The 25,935-nt window shown below is 44.6% G+C and overlaps 1 protein-coding gene across 8 annotated transcripts in view; it reads left to right on the top strand.

Moving 5' to 3' along the window:
* LOC106572365 (histone deacetylase 7) overlaps nucleotides 1-25,935 on the top strand; it is an 82,766-nt gene that overhangs the window by 11,157 nt on the left and 45,674 nt on the right. For 2 of the 8 annotated variants that reach the window (XM_014146439.2, XM_014146443.2), the window contains exons 1-2: nucleotides 2,600-2,884; nucleotides 17,935-18,003. In XM_014146439.2, coding sequence (XP_014001914.1) covers nucleotides 2,866-2,884; nucleotides 17,935-18,003 — 88 coding nt within the window. In that variant the 5' untranslated portion in view covers nucleotides 2,600-2,865. Of the gene's footprint in view, nucleotides 1-2,586; nucleotides 2,885-17,140; nucleotides 17,463-17,934; nucleotides 18,004-25,935 lie in introns of those variants that run through there. The other 6 variants (XM_014146434.2, XM_014146437.2, XM_014146438.2 and 3 more) reach the window with 6 other exon arrangements.

Raw genomic sequence — 25,935 nt, 5'->3', positions numbered from 1 at the left:
CGTTTCAGGATACAGTGAGGGGAATGTAAAATAAGACATCCCCCCTAGCCGGCAGAGAAACATTCCATTCATACACACTAAGGCTTCCAAAAGGGTTCTTCGGCTGTCCCCATAGGAAAACCCTTTTTTTGTTCCAGGTAGAACTCTTTTGGGATCCATATCAAACCCTCTGTGTAAACGGTTCTACATGGTACTCAAAAGGGTTCTACCTGGAACCAAAAACGGTTCTTCAAAGGGTTCTCCTATGGGGACAACCGATGAACCCTTTTAGGTTCTGGATAGCACCTTTTCTAAGAGTGTATGGGTTCCGCTCCACAGACTCCCCAGTCTGACTGAGATCAGTACCCATCCTTAGTGGCTTTCTACTTCTACACTCGTATAACTGTGGCCTTTGGCATCGAGTCAACATCCACCTAGACTAGAATGATATATATTCCACACCATGTTCTCTAACAGACAGATCTCCAGTATCATGGAATCTACATTCAGAAAATAATATTTTCACATTACATCCCCAAAACTCAGATTGAAAGATTAAGTCATTTATGAAATACTGTACATTCTCCATCAACGGCACAGTTGCATGGTCCCAGTTGTTGGACGTAAACATTGCATAAGAAGAACATGTACATTCATTCCACATCTCTTTCAAAACGGTGTACATTGTAAGCAGGGCTACAGGGAGTCTAGACTTAGTGCCTCCTCTCTCCTGACAGTTGGAGAGCAGCGTTAGATTTAAGGCTTAGCAGAGGGGTTGGTAAACAAAACAGAGGGGAGAGGACACAGATCAATCACTGCAAACATCACACATCCACATCTGTAGGTGTTTGTGTGTGTGTTTCGGTTTGTGCGTGTTACATACCCACTCTAGTAGGACCTCAGCCATGCATTTAGTCATGTTAATGATAAACACATTCACTGTATTTGTGTGTGTTACATACCCACTCTAGTAGGACATCAGCCATGCATTTAGTCATGTTAATGATAAACACATTCACTGTATTTGTGTGTGTTACATACCCACTCTAGTAGGACCTCAGCCATGCATTTAGTCATGTCAATGATAAACACATTCACTGTATTTGTGTGTGTTACATACCCACTCTAGTAGGACCTCAGCCATGCATTTAGTCATGTTAATGATAAACACATTCACTGTATTTGTGTGTGTTACATACCCACTCTAGTAGGACCTCAGCCATGCATTTAGTCATGTTAATGATAAACACATTCACTGTATTTGTGTGTGTTACATACCCACTCTAGTAGGACCTCAGCCATGCATTTAGTCATGTCAATGATAAACACATTCACTGTATTTGTGTGTGTTACATACCCACTCTAGTAGGACCTCAGCCATGCATTTAGTCATGTCAATGATGAACACATTCACTGTATTTGTGTGTGTTACATACCCACTCTAGTAGGACCTCAGCCATGCATTTAGTCATGTCAATGATGAACACATTCACTGTATTTGTGTGTGTTACATACCCACTCTAGTAGGACCTCAGCCATGCATTTAGTCATGTTAATGATAAACACATTCACTGTATTTGTGTGTGTTACATACCCACTCTAGTAGGACCTCACCAATGCATTTAGTCATGTTAATGATAAACACATTCTCTGTGTTTGCCATGCTGCTCTGCCGACAGTGACGCACAGCATTGTTTTATTTTTCCAGAATGAAATTCATCTGGCTTGAACAGCCTTCATAACCTGCAGCCAATTTATCAAGTCGTATTACATTAATGAATGTTTCTGTATGTGGAACTCTGCTCTCTAGTTTGATCCACAAAACTGCAGACTAATTAGTCAAACTGACCCAGTCAACAGTTTACTAACAATTAGCTAATCATCCCATCTACTATCAGCTCTCCACAGTGTGAGACGGGCAGCTCCACAAGAGACATGTTAATCCATGTCCCCCTGGTTCACCTTTCCCCCTGGAGAAGAAATTGAATTAGGGTGAAATCCATCCCCTTGTGTGTGCAGTCAGACTGGGGACAGAATACTGCCTGTTGTGGCCCAGCAGGAAAGGCTAAACAGGGAGTACTGGGGGAGCTACTGTTATCACAAGATATGATTTGTGTGTGTGTGTGTGTGTGTGTGTGTGTGTGTGTGTGTGTGTGTGTGTGTGTGTGTGTGTGTGTGTGTGTGTGTGTGTGTGTGTGTGTGTGTGTGTGTGTGTGTGTGCATTCCTAGCAGTGAAACAGTGATGTTGGTATACAGTAGGACAAACAGCAGGGCTAAAGATCTCTTATCTTTACCATTGTTGTTTTGTATATCATTGTTTGCAGTCGAGGCATAGTTTGTTTTCCATGTGGATGTCATTCTTTTTGCTCTTTTAAATGATTTTTGCATCTGTGTTTTGCCTCCTGATATAGTGCTTCCTGCCATTGTCTTTAGTAGACTGCCTCCGGCCCTCTCTGAGCAGTGCACGTCCCTCCTACCTTAACCCCCCCCCCCCGCCGCCGCCGCAGCTCTGCTCTCTCACTCACACCGCTACACACATCGCTACCCACACTCTAATCCTCCCTTTTTCTTTCTCTACTCTCCGCTTCAGCTTCTGATGCAACTCTGACATAAGCTGCCCCAGAGTCAGCAATGGGGGGGGGGGCAACGGCGTACAGGCTGGGCATACGTGTGACTGTGTGTGTGTGAGAGAGAGAGAGAGGGAGAGTCCACCAGTCAGCTCAGAGTGGTTCATCTCTTTCTCCCACTTCCTCACTCTCTCCCTCTGTGCCTTTTGTTCCCGCCCCTCACTTTCTCCCTGCTAGCCTGGATAGAGGGAGCTGACACTGTGCCTGCCTGCTGTGGACTGGATATGGCGTAGAGACACCCTGACGCTAACCAAACTGGATGTTCACCCTACGAACTGGTAAGACCCTGCTTCAGCTCTACTCTAACTGTGATAGTATGCACTAGAAAAAAAGGATTCCAAAAGGGTTCTTCGGTTGTCCCCCTTTTGGATTCTATGTAGAACCCTCTGTGGAAAGGGTTCTATATGGAACACAAAAGGGTTCTACCTGCAACCAAAAAAGGTTCTTCAAAGGGTTCTCCTATGGGGACAGCCGAAGAACCCTTTAAGGTTCTAGATATAACTTTTTTTCCCCACGATTGTGGAAGGAGAAAGTCTCTGTAGAAATGCCTTATTTTGTGTGTGAGAACTGGCTGTTAATATAACAAGTCATTGGTGTAATAACTTTATGTTCTATGTAAACTTTTATTTTTTTAAGTCCGTGCTTTAGATATTAACTTTGTACCCAATAAAAGTGCTCTCTCTATCATTCTCGCCCTTTCCCTGGCTTCTTTCCCTCTCTTCTCTTCTCCCCCGGCTCATTATGCATCCCCCTGCTCATGTTACCGGCTTCCTCCTGTGGTTTTCAGCACAGGTTTCTCCTCTGCTCTGAGTGTGCTCCCACGCTCCCTCAAAGAAAGGAAGGAAAACAATGAGAAGCGTCTGCGGAGCCACGAGACAGAGCTGCTTTAGTTTGGCCTGTGTCTTTAATAGAGTGGAACATTTAAGTGTGGCTTTTTTTGTTGCTTGTTTTGTTGTTTTTGGAAGAACGTTTTCTTTTTGGGGCAGAGGGGTGAGAAAATTGGAAACAGACCCACCCACACTTTAGTGAGTCAGCCTGCATTTGTGGAGTGTTAACTTTAAGAGGACAGAAAAATTGTCGAAGAGAGGACCTGCTAAAGGCAGAGGGAATTTGTCTTTGGTTATTCTGTTGATGTCACTTAATCCCCTTAGTTTACATGTGCTTAGGAACCAGAGAGGAGGGTGCTCTGGCCTCTGCCATGGGCTTTTTTCAAAGGGAGGGAGTGGCTTGTGTTCATCTGGGACAATCCCAAGTGCTGAGTGCTGAGACCCTGTTCCTCACCCTGTTCCTCACCCTGTTCCTCACCCTGCTCCTCACCCTGCTCCCCACCCTGCTCCCAAACACTGTTTCCCTTTGCATACACAACTGTTGGAGGGGTAGCAGAGTTAACTTGACTGTGCGTAGGCTGGGGGAAGTCAGTGCATATGTTATCATAATAACACCAGGGGTTTGTTATGGCGATACATACAGTATTTAACCACCTTGTCACTACAAACTCAAAATCGATCACTCTCCACAGTGAACCGCATGCAGATTTGTTTTACGTTCATATACTGTACAAACAGACAATCTCAAAGAATGCTTTCTATCAAATCTTAGTTGTTAGATTTGTGTATTTTTGTCACCGACCGTAACAAATACCTTAATCAGGCTGATAATGTGGCATGCACCTCACTTTAGAGTAGCCTATCATTAGAGTAGCCTATCATTCCCTGTCCACATCCCACATCCACTCTTTGATCCTATCAATTTATCTAACTTTCTATCCATGTAGCCTTTGTCTTCTCCCTCAATCTGACTTGCTGTCTGTCACTCATCCATCTCTCTCCCCAGCCCTCTTCCTCCCTGCTGGAAGGGCAGCCTGTGTAGTCAGTGATAAGGGGCAACAGCAGTAGCCCTTCCTGTCCTGGCAGGAAGTGTTGATTTCCACTCTAGTCTCTGGGCAACCCTGTGCTGCGTCCACTGGGAACCTCCTTCCACTCTCAGCATGTGAACAGCTCGCAACACACATGGATACACATGCACACACACTCACACACGATTATTTTGATCAGAGTGGCTGTGATTTCATGCCCTACTGAGTAACACCTCATTCAGACTGGAGGTAGCATAGTGGTGTGGAGGGTGCACAGTGGCTGTGTGTGCTGGGTCTGAGCTGTGTCTATGGCTGTAGGTCAGGAAGGGTTAAGGGGTCACAAGGAGCCCAGGAGCAGGAGTTCAGAGCAGGATATCCTGTCAGGATATGGTTCTCTCTCCCCTCTATTCCCAGGCACGGGGGGCTGTGTTGGAGCTTGGAGTCAAAGCTGAGAGTGAAGGCAGGGGGCAGGGTGGGTATTGGCCTGGTGTAAAATGTCCCTCATGTTTCAAAACACATGGAGCGACACAAAGTTTACACATTGCCATCCAAGGGTTGTGTATCTATGGCAAACTTGTTTGGCGTATTTGATGTTGAACAATAGACAATGGTAGGCCTGATTAGTGCCTAGTAAATCAATATGGAAGTTGGGAAATTATAGCCTACCTTTTGTTTTGTTTGGTATTCCAGAGATATTCTTATCCCTGTGGAGTCCACATGAAGTCTTTAAGTGAAGAGGTGATTCAGATGAAGGGGTTGAGAGGCCAGGGTTGAGAGTAATGAGGTGGAGTTAGAGGGGTCATGGAGAAGATGAAGCTACAGGGCAGCAGATGGTCCAGAGGAGACAGATAAAACACTGGGGTGATTTCCTATCTTACTGCCTGCCCCCCTCTGGTGATAGACTGTAACTACAGATGCTGAAATTCAGGCCTGATAACAAACAGTGTTGATTGTTACAATCAGAAAGTATTTTAACTTAGTACTCGTGTGACATTTTATATAATTCTAGGTACATACAGTTATCACATACAAGGACTAGATAGGCAACAGTTTCCTTGGCATCATACAAGTAACCGATGCAAAGAGAGACAAAGGAAAGACAGCAGGAGAAAGCGTGAAAGGCTGTTTTTGGATCTCCGTTTCCAACACCCACCTCCTTTGTCTTGTTATCGTTGAGAATGGTGTGTTGAGATATGAAATCTCATTCTGAATGTCGTTACAGATATTTTGGTGCCCCTCTGGGATTCCCCCTGGGCTATTTTGTTCTCTCGTACCATATTGATATTGTCTACAAAAAAAATGCATGAAATCAGTGTCAAGTTCCATTTGAGTAGGAGATTTGCTTAACTATTTTTTTTCATGACAACAGTTGAGGTTGATAACTGTTCTAGAGAGACCGCCGCTTGGGCTGTTTTGGTTGGTTTTGGAAAGTGACTCGATGAGCCTGGTGGGGTACTGAGTGTGAACAGAGCTGCTGATAATGTCGAGGATGAGCTGCTGTAACCAAGACTTTCCAGTTGGGCCTCTGACACAGCCGTATGTTTCAGACGCTCGCTCTCACACACCCGCCCACCACGTTAGTGAATAAATGGACACTAAAAAAAACATGGAAAATGTGTTCTGCGTGTCCCTGTGAATTTGTGTGTATGAAGTGTCTGATGTACGTGTGACGGATAAGCCAGGGCCAACTGACATACAGTATGCTCACCATCATGCGCCTAATTGGTGTCCACTGCAGTTAGTCATGTATGTGTACAGGGATGTTTTGGTTTCTGTACTGTAAGATGAAGGGATACTACTGTAAATAAACCTGATGGAACTTTGCCTCAGTGACAGGATTTTACCGAACTGGTTCTGGTTCGACTGTTTCTTCATGTAGCCATATAACAGAGAACAGAGTGCATCGTTTTACTACAAACAGTGTGCACAGTAGTTTGACCATATTGTGCAGAACCACACACAGGGTTAAGAGGAGAGCATTATATTTGTTTTATCATAAAACCAATGAAGAGCCCCAAAAAATGGCCCATTCTTAACCGACTGAGCACTTTTCTCATTTAAAACGTGTAACATGGGATTTCCACCAAGGTGCTGAGTGCTTGGCAGAGAGTTGAGATTCTTTGCCAGGCCTTACTGTTGTACAGAATGTGATTTAGTCTTGCAGCAGCATTGAAATATTGGCTTGGTGTAGATGTGGAATGACTCACAATCCTGTACTGTAAACCCAGACCACACCCTACCTCACTGCTGCTCCCTGCTTTTACAAAGCTAGCACACCCTGTTATCCAATTTCTGTCAACCTCTTTCAAACACACACACACAGTACACGCATGCACACACAGACATGCGACTCCACCCTTCTCTAAACTTCCACTGATCTCATTCTCAAAAAAACTGTCACTGCATAAAAATCCCTTCTCTCTCGCTTGCTCTCTCTCTCTCTCTCAAAATACTGTTAGTGTTATAACTGTATGGCTGGTTATAACTGTATGGCTGCTTCCATAACTCCTTATCCAATATTCATCACATTCCTGTTGGCTTCTTAAAGAGAAGGACCATGCTGGTCACTGGGACCTCACAGCAGACGCTCTACTCCCTCCTCTCCCTTTCCATCTTTTAGTTTCTTTCTCTCACACTGCAGTAACAAGGTAGAAGCCTATCAATTGACATACACTGTGTACAAAACAGTAAGGATATCTGCTCTTTCCTTGACATGACTGACCAGGTGCAACTCAATATAAGGAAGGTGTCCTTAATGTTTTGTAAGTGTATATTTCTCTGTTTCACGCTCCCACGGGCTAGTGTTTCTGTTCAAGGATATTTACCAGGAGGTTTTCTGCATATAGTCACTACACTACTGATACTATTCACACCATTGTGTATTGTGTTTCATATTGGTGAACTGAGTCATACTCCACAGATTTTAAAATTATCTCATTTATATACACTCAAGTAAATGCACAGTACTGAATTTTCATAAGCAGACAAATGCATTCTGTCCACACATGTAGCTAACATAAAGCCCAACAGTGCCTTGATCTAAACAGCCTCATGAAGTTTGATTCAGTGGAAAGTCTCTTAACAGCTGGTCCACAGAACTCTAATGTAGTTACATCTGTTTCTATATTGAATTAAAATGCTCGTAATTACCAACTTGCTGCTTTAGGAGGACTTAGTGCCTCGGTTCTCTTTTAAGCACAGAACAGAAGTGGTTCTCTTTTAAGCACAGAACAGAAGTGGTTCTCTTTTAAGCACAGAACAGAAGTGGTTCTCTTTTAAGCACAGAACAGAAGTGGTTCTCTTTTAAGCACAGAACAGAACAGAAGTGGTTCTCTTTTAAGCACAGAACAGAACAGAAGTGGTTCTCTTTTAAGCACAGAACAGAAGTGGTTCTCTTTTAAGCACAGAACAGAAGTGGTTCTCTTTTAAGCACAGAACAGAAGTGATTCAAGGCAGGAAAACATATTTCACACTAATATATAGATGAAAATTCACAAATGTAAATTCTAAAAAGCTCTATTCAGGAAGATACCCATTCACAACCATGTCTATATTTAAATAGTGAGAAAACAACATTTTTATTATTTCTTAAACCATATACACTGAGATGCTGAATTACTGTGGATATCTCTTATCTTGATCATTTGTTCAGTGGTGATGGAGTAGGCCTACAAGGCATAATTTATACAACAGAATGTTAAGTTGTGTGTGTGTAAAGATCAATTGAGAGGCAGGGTGTTACATGAGTTGTGGTAAGCTGCAGGCTGTCTGCCTGACATTTTACACTAAACAACAACCACCACTGTTGGCAATCTCTGGTCTCCCGGTAGCTGAACGCCACATCGAATCGGATTAAACTCCCTAAATGGACGGCTTTATAGCTATGCTACCCCTTCCCTGGTCATCTTGATCAGACATTGTACTAGACATCAGAAAAATTAAAAGTCCCTGTTTGTGAATGAGTGTGTGCGTGTGTTTCTGTGTGTTGGAGACAAGAGTGTAGAGTAGATGCATTGAGGCCAGGGCAGGCAGAGAGAGATGTAATCGGATATAGTTGTTTCATATGACCGGGTTTGCAGGCTGGCTGGCATTCAGGGGCCAAGAGGTTTCAATAAAGGTCACAATGACAAAGACACACTGTGCTTGTGTTGTGTGTGCATGACTGACTGAATGCTGACATACACTTCTGTATATTGTATGTGTATGAAGGTACACTACCGGTCAAAAGTTTTAGAACACCAAGGGTTTTTCTTTATTTGTACTATTTTCCACATTGTAGAGTAATAGTGAAGAGCTCAAAACTATGATATAACAAATCAAAATATATTTGAGATTCTTTAAATAGCCACCCTTTGCCTTGATGACAGCTTTTCACCCTCTTGGCTTTCTCTCAACCAGCTTCATGAGGTCGTCACCTGGAATGCATTTCAATTAACAGGTGTGCCTTAAGGTCATTTGTGGAATGTATTTCCTTAATGCGTTTGAGCCAATCAGCTGTGTTGTGACAAGGTAGGGGGGTATACAGAAGATAGCCCTATTTGGTAAAAGACCAAGTCCATATTATGGCAAGAACAGCTCAAATAAGCAAAGAGAAACAACAGTTCATCATTACTTTAAGACATGAAGGTCAGTCAATGCGGAAAAAAAGTTTCTTCAAGTGCAGTCGCAAAAACTACCAGTGCTATGATGAAACTGTCTCTCAAGTGATAATGGCGCTGGAGAAGGCGGCAGAGGTTTTACGTGTCCCCAACAGATAATTTTTTTGTTTGTTTATTTGTGTTTTTTGTAACAGATTTTTTAAAATATTATTTTGTACATAATGTTGCCGCTACCGTCTCTTATGACCGAAAATACCTTCTGGACATCAGGACTGTGATTACTCACCACGGACTGGCAGAATCCTTTTTTTCCTTTAACGAGCCCGACGCGAACGATATACTGCTTTCTCGGGAACGGGCCCAGATCCTCGTGATTTGCATGAAGAGGAGGCAGAGAAAAAGGGGCCAAACGGCAGGCTGCCTTCTGAGAATTCCTAGGTGATCGAATAAAACCCCCCTCTTCCTTCCATTCCTGAGCAAACTTGCAATCTTTGGAGAATAAAATAGATGACCTACGCTCAAGATTAAACTACCAACAGGACATTCAAAACTGTAATATCTTATGCTTCACGGAGTCATGGCTGAACGACGACACTATCAACATACAGCTGGCTGGTTATACGCTGTACCGGCAGGATAGAACAGCGGCGTCTGGTGAGACAAGGGCGGGCTATTTATTTTTGTAAATAACAGCTGGTGCACGATATCTAAGGAAGTTTCGAGCTATTGCTCACCTGAGGTAGAGTATCTCATGATAAGCTGTAGACCACACTATCTACCTAGAGAGTTTTCATCTGAATTTGTCGTAGCTGTTTACATACCACCACAGTCAGATGCTGGCACTAAGACAGCAAACAAGAAAACGCTCACCCAGAGGCGGCGCTCCTAGTAGCCGGGGACTTTAATGTAGAGAAACTTAAATCTATTTTACCAAATTTCTATCCGCATGTAAATGTGCAACCAGGAGGGGGAAAAAAACTCTAGACCACCTTTACTCCACACACAGAGATGCATACAAAGCTCTCACTCGCCCTCCATTTGGCAAATCTGACCATAATTACGGTGAGGGAAAAAAGTATTTGATCCCCTGCTGATTTTGTACGTTTGCCCACTGACAAAGAAATGATCAGTCTATAATTTTAATGGTAGGTTTATTTGAACAGCGAGAGACAGAATAACAACAAAAAAATCCAGAAAAACGCATGTCAAAAATGTAATAAATTGATTTGCATTTTAATGAGGGAAATAAGTATTTGACCCCTCTGCAAAACATGACTTAGTACTTGGTGGTAAAACCCTTGTTGGCAATCACAGAGGTCAGACGTTTCTTGTAGTTGGCCACCAGTTTTGCACACATCTCGGGAGGGATTTTGTCCCACTCCTCTTTGCAGATCTTCTCCAAGTCATTAAGGTTTCGAGGCTGACGTTTGGCAAGTCGAACCTTCAGCTCCCTCCACAGATTTTCTATGGGATTAAGGTCTGGAGACTGGCTAGGCCACTCCAGGACCTTAATGTGCTTCTTCTTGAGCCACTCCTTTGTTGCCTTGGCCATGTATTTTGGGTCATTGTCATGCTGGAATACCCATCCACGACCCATTTTCAATGCCCTGGCTGAGGGAAGGAGGTTCTCACCCAAGATTTGACGGTACATGGCCCCGTCCATCGTCCCTTTGATGCGGTGAAGTTGTCCTGTCCCCTTAGCAGAAAAACACCCCCAAAGCATAATGTTTCCACCTCCATGTTTGACGGTGGGGATGGTGTTCTTGGGGTCATAGGCAGCATTCCTCCTCCTCCAAACACGGCGAGTTGAGTTGATGCCAAAGAGCTCCATTTTGGTCTCATCTGACCACAACACTTTCACCCAGTTGTCCTTTGAATCATTCACTTATTCATTGGCAAACTTCAGACGGGCATGTATATGTGCTTTCTTGAGCAGGGGGACCTTGCGGGTGCTGCAGGATTTCAGTCCTTCACGGCGTAGTGTGTTACCAATTGTTTTCTTGGTGACTATGGTCCCAGCTGCCTTGAGATCATTGACAAGATCCTCCCGTGTAGTTCTGGGCTGATTCCTCACCGTTCTCATGATCATTGCAACTCCACGAGGTGAGATCTTGCATGGAGCCCCAGGCCGAGGGAGATTGACAGTTATTTTGTGTTTCTTCCATTTGCGAATAATCGCACCAACTGTTGTCACCTTCTCACCAAGCTGCTTGGCGATGGTCTTGTAGCCCATTCCAGCCTTGTGTAGGTCTACAATCTTGTCCCTGACATCCTTGGAGAGCTCTTTGGTCTTGGCCATGGTGGAGAGTTTGGAATCTGATTTATTGGTTGATTGATTGCTTCTGTGGACAGGTGTCTTTTATACAGGTAACAAGCTGAGATTAGAAGCACTCCCTTTAAGAGTGTGCTCCTAATCTCAGCTCATTTCCTGTATAAAAGACACCTGGGAGACAGAAATCTTTCTGATTGAGAGGGGGTCAAATACTTATTTCCCTCATTAAAATGCAAATCAATTTATAACATTTTTGACGTGTTTTTCTGGATTTTTTTGTTGTTATTCTCTCTCACTCTTCAAATAAACCTACCATTAAAATTATAGACTGATCATTTCTTTGTCTGTGGGCAAACGTACAAAATCAGCAGGGGATCAAATACTTTTTTCCCTCACTGTATATCCTCCTGATTCCTGCTTTCAAGCAAAAATGAACTAGATCAATAAAAAAGTGGTCAGATGAAGCAGATGCTAAGTTACAAGACTGTTTTGCACGCACAGACTGGAATATGTTCCGGGATTCCTCCTATGGCATTGAGGAGTACACCACATCAGTCATTGACTTCATCAATAAGTGTATCGATGACGTTGTCCCCACAGTGACCGTACGTACATAGCCCAACAAGAAGCCATGGATTACAGGCAACATCCAAACTGAGCTAAAGGCTAGAGCTGCCGCTTTCAAGGAGCAGGACTCTAACCCGGAAGCTTATAAGAAATCCCGCTATGTCCTCCGACAAACCATCAAACAGGCAAAGCTTCAATACAGGACTAAGATTGAATCGTACTACACTGGTTCTGACGCTCGTCGGATGTGGCAGGGCTTGCAAACCATTACAGATTACAAAGGGAAGCACAGCCGAGAGCTGCCCAGTGACACGAGCCTACCAGATGAGCTAAACTACTTCTATGCTCGCTTCGAGGCAAATGGCACTAAAACATGCATGAGAGCACCAGCTGTTCCGGGAGACTGTGTGATCACGGTCTCTGCAGCCGATGTGAGTAAGACCTTTAAACAGGTCAACATTCTCAAGGCCGCAGGGCCAGACAGATTACCAGGACCTATACTGCGAGCATGCGCTGACCAACTGGCAAGTGTCTTCACTAACATTTTCAACCTCTCCCTGTCCGAGTGTAATACCAACATGTTTTAAGCAGACCACCATAGTGCCTGTGCCCAAGTACGCTAAGGTAACCTGCCTAAATGACTACCGACCCGTAGCACTCACATCTGTAGCCATGAAGTGCTTTGAAAGGCTTGTCACGGCTCACATCAACACCATTATCCCAGAAACCCTAGACCCACTCCAATTTGCATACTGCCCCAACAGATCCACAGATGATGCAAAGCTTTCATCAAGGCAAAGGGTGGCTATTTGAAGAATCTCAAATATAAAATATATTTTGATATACACTTTTTTGGTTACTACATGATTCCATATGTGTTGTGTCATAGTTTTGATGTCTTCACTATTATTCTACAATGTAGAAAATAGTAAAAATAAAGAAAAACCCTTGAATGAGTAGGTGTTCTAAAACTTTGGACCGGTAGTGTATGTTGGTAGGTTAAGGTTCTATCTGCATTTTTGTCAAAATGTAATTATTGACGTAGCCTTGTTCTGTTCAATGTTCTCTACCTATATAGTTCTCTAAAAACCACAGTTCAAATTGCTGACACCATTCAAACCAATGAGGGTTCGGAACTTTGAAGCCAGTTATCTCAGAATCATCTTTTTGCAGATAGAACCTTATATATTTTAGATCCCTGTGCCATTGATTTCTGTGCAGTTGTTTTTGTTCAGTTTTAGCATGGTTTCAATCCCTTTCGACTCACATGATTGACTTTGACTTAAATGAACACATCAGACATGTCATTATCAGGAGCTACATCTCAGAAAAAAGACATTGGCTAACAGTTGACTGCGCTGTTGCTGTCATTCTGAGAAGTAGGGCTGACAAAGACGATGTAATTAAACGGATAAAGTTAGCTGAATCTAAATTTGACCTTGCATTTCATTGAGGGACATGATTTAGAGTGTGTGTGTGTCTGCCTGCCTGCTCAGAGACAATAACCAGTACTGAAGGTTTAGGCTAGAGGCTGGGCTCAGTGTTTACTCTAACCCGTGTGCCGCATGGTGCCACAGCATGGAGCTTGGTGTCCCAGGGGCCCAGCTGAGCCCCGCCTGGTACCCAGACAATGGCTGCCTTCATCCTGGCTTCCTCCTTCCTCCATCCCTGTCTGCTGCCCTGCCTCCATCCTCTCTGGACCACCTTGTGATCTGGGGCAGAGGTTGCCAGGTCTGATCCTGAAAGGCCTAAAATAATATCTGTATCTAGTTAAATGACTTGGAATATACAGAAAAGTACATCTTGCCTATTCTTATGTAACTTAGAGGAAGCCCACGATCTTGCCGTGGAACTAGGTTTGGGGAATGTATTTGAGAGTACTCATCTTGCATCTTTTTGGAATCTTTGACTTATTTTGCATAGTGATCTGACATTTAAAACTGTGTGTGAGACAGTGAATCCTTGTCAGTTTGTGTAATTGTGCAGGTGGGAGTTAACTACGCACATATAGAACCCAGCGCACCACATCCTGTACATATAGAATTAACATAGAGGCCTCTTCCTCTCAAATTAACTGACATCTGAACACTGCTAAGAATCTTACAAAAAATACATTTCAACATGTTTTCACAGTGTCCTCTCTGATTCTAGCTTCTGTTTGGACATTTTGGATACATTTGATTCAATTATATTCTTGGAAATCCTAAGAGTGTGTTGCATTGGCTTTCAAAGATTGGTATTTAAGAATTAGGCACTGCTTCATCTGGGGAAAATAAAACAGTTTAGCATCAGTCTAGAGAAACAGATTGGCCACTGCTGTCTTTTCCATTTGGGTGTTACATACAGCGTGGTTCACGTTGGCCAGCGCCTTGCCTCCTGGGAACCTAAGCTTGTGCCTGTGTTTGATCATATGTGTGTGCAGTGGCGGTCGGTGCCGTTTAAGATGAGGGAGGACGATTTTCTTTATTTAGGAGCGTGGCCTTATTTCTATTACAGCATTTGGATTCACACAGCTCAATGTAACATCGATAGGTTTAGGCCAGGGTTTTCCAACCCTGTCCCTGGAGAGCTACCTTCCTGTAGGTTTTCACTCCAACCCTGTCCCTGGAGAGCTACCTTCCTGTAGGTTTTCACTCCAACCCTGTTCCTGGAGAGCTACCTTCCTGTAGGTTTTCACTCCAACCCTGTCCCTGGAGAGCTACCTTCCTGTAGGTTTTCACTCCAACCCTGTTCCTGGAGAGCTACCTTCCTGTAGGTTTTCACTCCAACCCCAGTTGTAACTAACCTGATTCAGCTTATCAACCAGCTAATTATTAGAATCAGTTGTGCAAGATTGGGGTTGGAGCAAAAACCTACAGAAAGGCAGCAGGGCTGGAGAGCCCTGGTTTAGGCTACTACATGATACTTGATTTTTCCCTATACCCACCATGAGGTTGCTACAACCTAGCCAACAAATTATGGTTTACAATGTAGGGGCACAGGTCGTGAACATTCTTAGTAATTAAGGTGACAGACCATGACATTCAATAACGCCTTGCACACTCTTGCCTGCATCTAGCTCATCTACAGGTGTAATCATTAGTCCAACAATTGCAAACGAGAGTTGCTATTGGACAAATTCAGGTATGTTTATCCACATTTGCTTCTGTTTAAGAAATGTTTTTTTTAACAGTAATGGCAGATTGAATACATCCCTGATCACCCGCAAACACAGTTCACTTTCATAGCAGCCACATATAAACAGCATGATCACTTTGCTCATTGTATAACTCCTTCTCGCATCTACGCGCTCTCCTCTCACCTTTTCCCTTCTCTTTGCACAACACAACACAACAGTGACCAGGCGAAAAAACCTTTCCAAGCCAAACCTTCATACCATAATCGCTTACCGCTACACACAGCCTACATTGTTATCACCATATTAGCTAACGTCCTAGTCAACATAGCTACTAGAACTAACGCGTTAGTAAACCCGCTACAATCATGCAGTCCAGTGTACAGCAAGCAGTTTAGCAGCCAACTACTTACCACATTTTATGCACTGCAGTGCTAAGCTAGCTGCAACTTATGCTTTCAGTACTAGATTCATTCTCTGATCCCTTGATTGTTTGGACAACATGTCAGTTCATGCTGCAACAGCTCTGATAGGTTGGAGGACATCCTCCGGATGTTGTCATAATTACATTGTAAGTCTATGGAAGGGGGTGAGAACCATGAGCCTCCTAGGTTTTGTATTGAAGTCAATGTACCCAGAGGAGGACTGAAGCTAGCTGTCCTCCGGCTACACCATGGTGCTACCCTACAGAGTGCTGCTGAGGCTACTGTAGACCTTCATTGCAAAACAGTGTGTTTTGAGTTAATTATTTGGTGACGTGATTATATGTATTATAGTTTAATCTAACCCTAACTTTTTTAATGTTTCACTATTTTTATCTTTATGAAATTCACTGAGGAGGATGGTTTTCCCCTTCCTCCTTTAAGGAGCCTACACTGGTGTGTGTGTACCTCGCTGTGGGCTGCTAGACTGCTGTGCCATTTCACTGACACACAGGCTGTGGTCTCGTTATTTTCAGCTCATACCGGATGTGATTCAGATTGGGGGATTGTGTAATTGACAAGACAAACCACACACGCGCACACATTCATAAACACCCACACTTTGGGAGGATTTCTGGTAAGGGTGCTGGGCTCCCCCTGAGCTTATGCATTTAAAGGTGAGTATGGGCTAGAGCACAGCTTGCATTAGGTTTCGTTTTTGGTGTGCATGAACAGTTTGTTTTACTGTTGGGCTTGGAAACTGGATCACAGATGCTGAGTGGAAATAAAAGCAGTGCTCAAGCTGGGAAAACAGCCTTTGAAAGATTAACTAAACTCTTTCATCTCATTGAGCACTTTGTCATTTCCTGTCCTCAAAACACACACTGTCCATGCAGGTGATGGTCAACTCCCTTCTCAAACCCTCACATTGTATTCTACGCTTCTCTACAAACGATGCAGACAACTCTGTCATTCAAATGTTTTAATATAAACGTCACTGTTTATATCATTACTGTTATACAAAGCCTCAGGATTACATGAAGAGGCAGTGGGAGGCCTGTGCATCATGTGACAGATAAAGGGACGTGTATGGGTTACCTTGTCTGAGAAATACACAGGAAGCCCTTGGTAACTATTCCTTCCTCTTCCAAGAAACGTTAATCTGTGATGTGACTCATAACAGGAGGAGAAAGGTATTGGTCAAGGAGCACCGTTTCCTAGAAGGCTATGCACTCATTAAGACATTTTGTAGAATTCATCTGTGAAAATTAAAAATGTCTAGATAAAGCTGACAAACATGACGTTTTCACTTTAGTCTTTTCTCACAGTTTCATATTTCCCTGCTATGCTGCCTGCTTCATGAGCCAATAACTACTTGACCACTTGTAAACAATCTTTATCATACTGTGCAGTTTACTTGATTGTGGTCATAAATGTACAAATTAAGCTTTAACCATACATGCAAATGCTACTTTGAGAAACATTTTGGAAGAGTGGATATGCGTTACTACACAAGTTGTAACATGTTTATAGTAGTGTTGTCCAGAAAGTGCAAGTAAAGGACTGTTGTAACAGTTATTCTGTTGCAATAAACAGCTGTTGCTATGTCAGCAGGTGGAGCTGTAGAAGCCATCTGACAACATCAACTGTGAACAAAGTTTCAGACACTGATAAGTAGTGGTTCGGATTGGCTACACAGTGTACCAATAGAAAGCTCCTATGCGGAAACAATGGTAGAGAGAACTCGTGTGACGCTATTTTTGGTGCTACCCGCTTAGATTTCTATTTTCGTCTTCTTCAGCGGCTGGACATACCAAGTTGCTTGCGATAACTAATTATTTCTCCCTCACTTGTAGCCTACTGACGAATCTCATCCTTGGCCACTGGTCTCTTTCCCTGTATGTTGCTAGACAGTCCTTTCACAAATAGGCATCACAGGACGAGTAACAGACATCACTGGCTTTTTGGAGGAATATTTATAATGTGGATATAGAACCTGTTGCGTTGTTGTGACTTATTCTTACAAGGTAACATTTTCTTTCATGTGCATAACTTGTGGATATCAGCTAATTGTTCTGTGTTATACAGTATTACAGCAGTAGGTTAACCTACCTACCAGATGAATCTGAGAATGTAGCCTATTATTGGTACGTGCAGTTAGGTCTGTCATTCTAGAAATAGGCAGCTAGGCTACATTTCCAAACATAAGTCCATTTCAAAGGGGCTACAAGCATCGTATCCTGGTGGGATGTCTTTTAAACGCTGCCCTCGAAGCAGATGTTCAGGGCAGCAGTTGTTTTTCAGAGTGAGAGAATTTGCATTCCACTGCTGAATTGTTACACATTTCTCGGGAAAATGTCTCTTACAATTTTCAGGTTCTTTGTTTTAAACAGCCTACACTTCTCATATACTTTATTTTAAGTTAGCTATCATATAGGGGGCATGGATAATTCATTGCTGGTGGTTGTGAGTAATAAACTTGATCTCCCCCGTCTGCAGATGGAATCACGGCGCCGGGACCTACCGTAGACAAAGACCGACGGGACAGCTTTTTTTCAGGAGTGTCAGGTAGCCCCCCTAAACTTGTCACTTGAACCGTGCACTGACAAATATGTAACAACTCATTGCCACACATCACCTCACTGTCTTCAGAATAGTAGACTTACAAATATTATAGCTTTTTCCTCCAGAACGAGCCATATGTTTAGATAGGCTACGTCTGTTTGCAAATTAGTCATCCCCAACCAACTATTCAAGGTTGTTTGAACAGGTCTCAAAAGTAATGCAGTTTTCAGAAACTGTCAGACCTAGCCTATTTTGTATGTTGATAACAATCTATGCACTGACAAATATGGAAATATTCAGAAGAAACATTTTGTTGTGGTATATGCTGCTAATGAACATGTTTATTTTTACTTCATAATTTGTCACTAGCACGATTCTCTAGATATATTTACTTTTAGAGCAACACAGACACAGAAGCGAGAGCATGCAAGCACACCACAAGACTACAGTAGGGGGACATTGGCTATGTTCTTATGTTCTCACACCACAAAGTACTACCAGAATAACAAAGTAAACACAGTACACATGAAGAAGTAAAACATGTTCAGCATCTGTTTATTTTGTACTTTTAGAAAGGCTGATATGTGTGTGGAATAGTTAGCACTGAGAGCTAAAGTCTGACTGTCCGTTAGATCTGAGTGATAGCCCTAGCTCTTGCTGTGCCAGGCATATGTTCCATCCATGCAAAAGAGTCCATCTTCCTGGAAAAACAGAGTGAGGTCATGTCCGAAGCTGCAGTGTCCCATTTCATGTGTCAGTCCGGGCCAACTGACACGGCTCTTCTCTTTTGTGTCCCTCTAATCTGTCTAGGGTTGGAAAACGACGGTATATTAGTTGACCAGTAAACTATCATCATTTTGGTATCTTTGAAGGATTTTATGTAATCTATCACAAGACATCTAGTGACGCTTTTGGTACTTCCGATAATCACAGGTGTCTGTAATAATGTCTGGCCTTCTGTGTGGCCGTCTCACATGTAAAATACAGTATTTGAAATAATTAAATAAGACGATAAAAAAAATTGAATGACAAAGCTGTTAAACATTATCCTCCAACTTAGTGAATACCATTGGGGTTTAATATGGTGTGTTTATTTGACTATGTCAATATGTATTTGTTTTAATATGGTGTGTTTATTTGACTATGTCAATATGTATTTGTTTTCTATGTATTTGGCGTCAAACTGGTGGCAGTTGTGAAAAAAGGCAATAGTTGGACGAGTTACAGAGGTAATTAAAATAGTTTTAAGATACATTTTTCATTAACTAGGCTATATTCTATTGAACCATCTGGTTTATCTACTACAAACTCATAGACAATATGGACACAAATATAATAAATGAATACTATATATTAATACTTAAAAAAATGTTTTATTCAAGTATAAATTACCAAAGTTACGACAGATTGCCATAGATTTTCTGTTAATTACCAAAATTACTGAAGATTTCGTTAACTTTGGTAAATGACCGGTAGCTTTACAATCCTCTAATCTGTCCCTATTCATCAGAACACTCTGCCTCTCATTCTCCTGTAGCTGTTAATGCTGCTCCGATGAAACGCACCAAATCCCCCTTAACGAAGTCAACGAGGTTATTAAAACTAGGCTGTGGTCAGTCAGTACCTTGTGGTTGTTACTCAGCTCCTCCTGGTGTGATTCTACCGCCACAATGGGTTTTTGTAGAGGGAAGATAATGTTTCCGTGGTGGGTTATGTGCCCAGGTAATAGTAATGTATCATTCCATAGCATGAAGCTCAGCATCAGTTAAATATCTTTTCTAGTCATTTGGATCATGCCCCCCTGTTCAGAGACTTGAACCGTGTCTGTGGTTTGGTCCTTGCCTGGACAAGGTATCTGTTGCTTGTAAAACCACGTAGTGAAGGGTTGTGATACCGAGAGTGAAGAGGATGGGAACCTAATAAACATATGGTCTTACATTTCCTTAACATACCAGGAGAGGAGGAAAATGTAGAGTGATCACAATAGCAAGATTGTTTTGCAGGGAGCTGCAGTAAAGATAAAGTTTCCGGTTTCTGGTTGAAACCAGGGTCAGCTGACTCCCTCCTTCCCTCCACACCATCGCTGCTGTCTTGAGAGAAAAAGCCCAGAGGGTTGAACTTAACTCTTTTATTCTTAGTCAGGGAGCTGGAGACTTTTATTCCTGTCTTATTGCTACTGTATGTACGACACTACTGAAGGATGGAGTGATCGTTCACGGTGCCTTATATCCATGAAGTCATTTGATATGGTTAGAGTTTCATTGTCCTTGTAGGGCCAGACCTTGTGATCTCTGGAACCAAACGTTATTGAACGTTAAATGTGAGTCTGGATCCCTGAGCTAGGCCTGTAAATTCTGCTGTGTCAAATCAATTAGTCAGGGTTTAACCTGGTGACTTGCCCCTATTTAAGTTGTCCAGAATTTGCTTTGGTAATGGCAGCATATGCCTATAGCATTTCCCTCTGAGGACAGTTGGACATGGTAGAAAGTTCAACTTCCAGCTCTGCACCAGGAGCTCTGTCTCTGTACTCAGGTTGCGGCGGTCTGGGCGCTGGTCTGTTGTCTGTCAATGGTTTGGTGGTGGCAGTCAGACTCAAAGACCAATGACCGTGGGTGACTTGTACTGGTCTAGGATCCGATTGCCTGTTGTTGCCAGGCAGGTCATGTGATCCCCTTTAGTCTCCGGCGTCTGGCCTGTGTAATGCAGACCACGAGAAAAGAGCAAAGGCCATGGAGAGCTGCATTCCCAGGATGCACTGTGGCTCTCCTCTTTACCGTTCTCTGGTAGTCAGATCAGTTCGTGTGAGAGGCTGTTGCTATAACGACAAGCAGGGAATCATAGTCTCACCTGTCTCTCTATCCTCCACATCACACCTTCTCTTTTTTTCTCTTGCTTAAACTTTATGCTTGATACCGCAATGTCTCCGATAGACAAAATCCCCTTTGCTTTACTAGAACATGGCTGTTCACAGAGCACCACTAGTCTATAACATGGCCTTCCTGTGGTCACTTTAAATGCCAGGAACCAAGAAAATAAATCTACTTCTAGATGGGAGGCTTGTTTACTGGATTTATAGATTGATAGGTTTCTGGTCTCTGATAACGACTGTGGGTTTGCAGTTATGTATTCAGTGTGTGTGTGTGTGTGTGTGTGTGTGTGTGTGTGTGTGTGTGTGTGTGTGTGTGTGTGTGTGTGTGTGTGTGTGTGTGTGTGTGTGTGTGTGTGTGTGTGTGTGTGTGTGTGTGTGTGTGTTACCAAGAATGTTAACGCCCTCTTGTTTTTGTTCATTCAGTCAGAAAAGTGTGACTGCATATTCATGAGGTGTGTTCCCTTCAAAGGTTTTCCCAGCACATTTGTTAAAGTTTAAAGTCTCAGAGAGTTCGAGAGAAAAGAGGGGGAGAGATAGATAACGAGGGAGAGAAAAAAAACTTGATAACTGCAGAGGGACTCAGGGACTCAAACTCAAAGAGCAAAAAAAGAAGAGCAACATAGAGAAGGAAGAGAGCGCAGGAGAGAGGGAAGAGAGCGCAGGAGAGAGGGAAGAGAGCGCAGGAGAGAGGGAAGAGAGCGCAGGAGAGAGGGAAGAGAGCGCAGGAGAGAGGGAAGAGAGCGCAGGAGAGAGGGAAGAGAGCGCAGGAGAGAGGGAAGAGAGCGCAGGAGAGAGTGAAGAGAGCGCAGGAGAGAGGGAAGAGAGCGCAGGAGAGAGGGAAGAGAGCGCAGGAGAGAGGGAAGAGAGCGCAGGAGAGAGGGAAGAGAGCGCAGGAGAGAGGGAAGAGAGCGCAGGAGAGAGGGAAGAGAGCGCAGGAGAGAGGGAAGAGAGCGCAGGAGAGAGGGAAGAGAGCGCAGGAGAGAGGGAAGAGAGCGCAGGAGAGAGGGAAGAGAGCGCAGGAGAGAGGGAAGAGAGCGCAGGAGAGAGGGAAGAGAGCGCAGGAGAGAGGGAAGAGAGCGCAGGAGAGAGTGAAGAGAGCGCAGGAGAGAGGGAAGAGAGCGCAGGAGAGAGGGAAGAGAGCGCAGGAGAGAGGGAAGAGAGCGCAGGAGAGAGGGAAGAGAGCGCAGGAGAGAGGGAAGAGAGCGCAGGAGAGAGGGAAGAGAGCGCAGGAGAGAGGGAAGAGAGCGCAGGAGAGAGGGAAGAGAGCGCAGGAGAGAGGGAAGAGAGCGCAGGAGAGAGGGAAGAGAGCGCAGGAGAGAGGGAAGAGAGCGCAGGAGAGAGGGAAGAGAGCGCAGGAGAGAGGGAAGAGAGCGCAGGAGAGAGGGAAGAGAGCGCAGGAGAGAGGGAAGAGAGCGCAGGAGAGAGGGAAGAGAGCGCAGGAGAGAGGGAAGAGAGCGCAGGAGAGAGGGAAGAGAGCGCAGGAGAGAGGGAAGAGAGCGCAGGAGAGAGGGAAGAGAGCAACAGAGAGAGAGGGAAGAGAGCAACAGAGAGAGAGGGAAGAGAGCAACAGAGAGAGAGAGGGAAGAGAGCAACAGAGAGAGAGGGAAGAGAGCAACAGAGAGAGAGGGAAGAGAGCAACAGAGAGAGAGAGGGAAGAGAGCAACAGAGAGAGAGAGGGAAGAGAGCAACAGAGAGAGAGGGAAGAGAGCAACAGAGAGAGAGGGAAGAGAGCAACAGAGAGAGAGGGAAGAGAGCAACAGAGAGAGAGAGAGGGAAGAGAGCAACAGAGAGAGAGAGGGAAGAGAGCAACAGAGAGAGAGGGAAGAGAGCAACAGAGAGAGAGGGAAGAGAGCAACAGAGAGAGAGGGAAGAGAGCAACAGAGAGAGAAGAGAAGAGAGCAACAGAGAGAGAAGAGAAGAGAGCAACAGAGAGAGAAGAGAAGAGAGCAACAGAGAGAGAAGAGAAGAGAGCAGGCAGAGAGAGAAGAGAAGAGAGCAGGCAGAGAGAGAAGAGAGTAGGCAGATGTAAGGATGTCAGAAATATGTCATTATCTGCATTTTTGTGTGTGCTCATGTGCAGTTTAACTTAACCACTGAATTATACTGTAGCCTCTCCTGCTCAGGAAGCAGTAAACGTAGCAGAAACTCTCCTTCATGACTCTCTCTCTGCCAAGCTGGCCTTTGCTTGTTCTGTGTTCACAGTACCTTAGGGTTAGCCACCCAGGGGCCTTCCTCTCCTCTTCTCCATCTATCCCCACCAGGAGCCTTCCTCCATCTCTCCCCACCCAGGGGCCTTCCTCTCCTCCATCTCTCCCCACCCAGGGGCCTTCCTCTCCTCCATCTCTCCCCACCCAGGGGCCTTCCTCTCCTCCATCTCTCTCCACCCAGGGGCCTTCCTCTCCTCCATCTCTCCCCACCCAGGGGCCTTCCTCTCCTCCATCTCTCCCCACCCAGGGGCCTTCCTCTCCTCCATCTCTCCCCACCCAGGGGCCTTCCTCTCCTCCATCTCTCCCCCACCCAGGGGCCTTCCTCTCCTCCATCTCTCCCCACCCAGGGGCCTTCCTCTCCTCCATCTCTCCCCACCCAGGGGCCTTCCTCTCCTCCATCTCTCCCCACCCAGGGGCCTTCCTCTCCTCCATCTCTCCCCACCCAGGGGCCTTCCTCTCCTCCATCTCTCCCCACCCAGGGGCCTTCCTCTCCTCCATCTCTCCCCACCCAGGGGCCCTCCTTTCCTCCATCTCTCCCCACCCAGTGGCCTTCCTCTCCTCCATCTCTCCCCACACAGGGGCCGCCTTCTCCTCCAGCATTCCCCACCCAGGAGCCAGACCACGACTCAATACACAACACTCCCATAATGCTGACCTCTGACCTCTGAGTTAAGTGTCAGAACTTTTGTTTACCTGTTCCGCTCTCAGGGTGATGTAGGAAGAGAGGGCGAAAGGGAAGAAGAGGCTTCAGGGAAGAATAGTACTCCAACAGTGGAACTGGACTTGTAACTACCATGTAACTGCCATGTTTTATTTGTAATGACAAATTCCACATAAAGTTTTACTTTAATGAAAGCATCTCGCATAGTGTTTCTCTTTGAAGTCATGGTTATATAGTAAATGAAATCTAATGTTGTGTCACATGCGCCGAATACAACCGGTGTAGACCTTATAGTTAAATGCTTACTTACAAGCCCTTAACCAACAATGCCGTTTTAAGAAACATAAGTGTAATGAAAGTTCTTACTGGGGAAAAAAACGAATTACAAATAAAAAACCATAATGAATAATTAAAGGGCAACACAAAAAATGACAGTATCGAGGCTATATACAGGGGTTACCGGTACAGAGTCAATGTGCATGTAGGTAGAGGTGAAGTGACTATGCATAGATAATAAACAGTGAGTATCAGAAGCGTAAAAATGGGGGTGTCGATGCAAATAGTCCGGGTTAGCTGTTCAGGAGTCTTATGGCTTGGGGGTAGAAGCTGTTAAGAAGCCTTTTGGACCTAGACATGGTGCTGTGGTACTGCTTGCCATGCGGTAGCAGAGAGAACAGTCTATGACTAGGGTGGCTGGAGTCTTTGGCAATTTTTAGGGCCTTCCTCTGACACCACCTGGTATAGAGGACCTGGATGGCAGGAAGCTTGGCCCCGGTGATGTACTGGGCCTTACACACTACCCTCTGTAGTGCCTTGCGGTCGGAGGCCGAGCAGTGATGCAACCAGTCAGGATGCTCTCAATGGTGCAGATGTTGAACTTTTTTGAGGATCTGAGGAACCATGCCAAATCTTTTCAGTCTCCTGATGGGGAATAGGCATTGTCGTGCCCTGTTCATGACTGTCTTGGTGTGTTTGGACCATGTTAGTTTGTTGGTGATGTGGACACCAAGGAACTTGACGCTCTCAACCTGCTCCACTGCAGCCTCGTCGATGTGAATGGGGGCGTGCTCGGTCCTCCTTTTCCCGTAGTCCACGATCATCTCCATTGTCTTGATCACGTTGAGCAAGAGGTTGTTATCCTGGCACCACACTGCCAGGTCTCTGACCTTCCCCCTATAGGCTGTCTCATCGTTGTCGGTGATCAGGCCTACCACTGTTGTGTTTTCGGCAAACTTAATGATGGTGTTGGAGTCGTGCTTGGCCACGCAGTCATGGGTGAAGAGGGAGTACGGGGGGGGGGGGACTGAGGGGACTGAGCACGCACTCCTGAGGGGCTCCAGTGTTGAGGATCAGTGTGGCAGATGTGTTGTTACCTACCCTTACCACCTGGGGGCTGCCCATCAGAAAGTCCAGGATCCAGTTGCAGATGGAGGTGTTTAGTCCCAGGGTCCTTAGCTTAGTGACGAGCTTTGAAGGCACTATGGTGTTGAATGCTGAGCTGTGGTCAATGAGTAGCATTCTCACATAGGTGTTCCTTTTGTCCTGGTGGGAAAGGGCAGTGTGGAGTGCAATAGAGATTGCATTATCTGTGGATCTGTTGGGGCGGTATGCAAATTGGAGTGGGTCTAGGGTTTTTGGTATAATGGTGTTGATGTGAGCCATGACCAGCTTTCCAAAGCACTTTATGGCTACAGACGTGAGTGCTACGGGTTGGTAGTCATTTAGGCAGGATACCTTCGTGTTCTTGGGCACAGGGACTATGGTGGTCTGCTTGAAACATGTTGGTATTACAGACTCGGGACAGGGAGAGGTTGAAAATGTCAGTGAAGACACTTGCCAATTGGTCAGCATATGCTCGGAGTACACGTCCTGGTAATCCGTTTGGCCCTAGGGCCTTGTGAATGTTGACGTGTTTAAAGGTCTTGCTCACATCAGCTGCGGAGAGTGTGATTACACAGTCATCTGGAACAGCTGGTGCTCTCATGCCTGCTTCAGTGTTACTTGCCTTGAAGTGAGCATAGAAGTAATTTAGCTCATCTGGTAGGTTCGTGTCACTGGGCAGCTTGCGGCTGTGCTTTCCTTTGTAGTCCGTAATAGTTTGCAAGCCCTTCCACATCTGACGAGCGTCAGAACCAGTGTAATACGATTCAATCTTATTCCTGTATTGAAGCTTTGCCTTTTTGATGGTTCATCGGATG

This window comes from Salmo salar, chromosome ssa15, assembly GCF_905237065.1.
Source record: "Salmo salar chromosome ssa15, Ssal_v3.1, whole genome shotgun sequence".
NCBI classification, from domain to species: Eukaryota; Metazoa; Chordata; class Actinopteri; order Salmoniformes; family Salmonidae; genus Salmo; species Salmo salar.
This window is presented reverse-complemented; position numbering and strand designations above follow the sequence as displayed.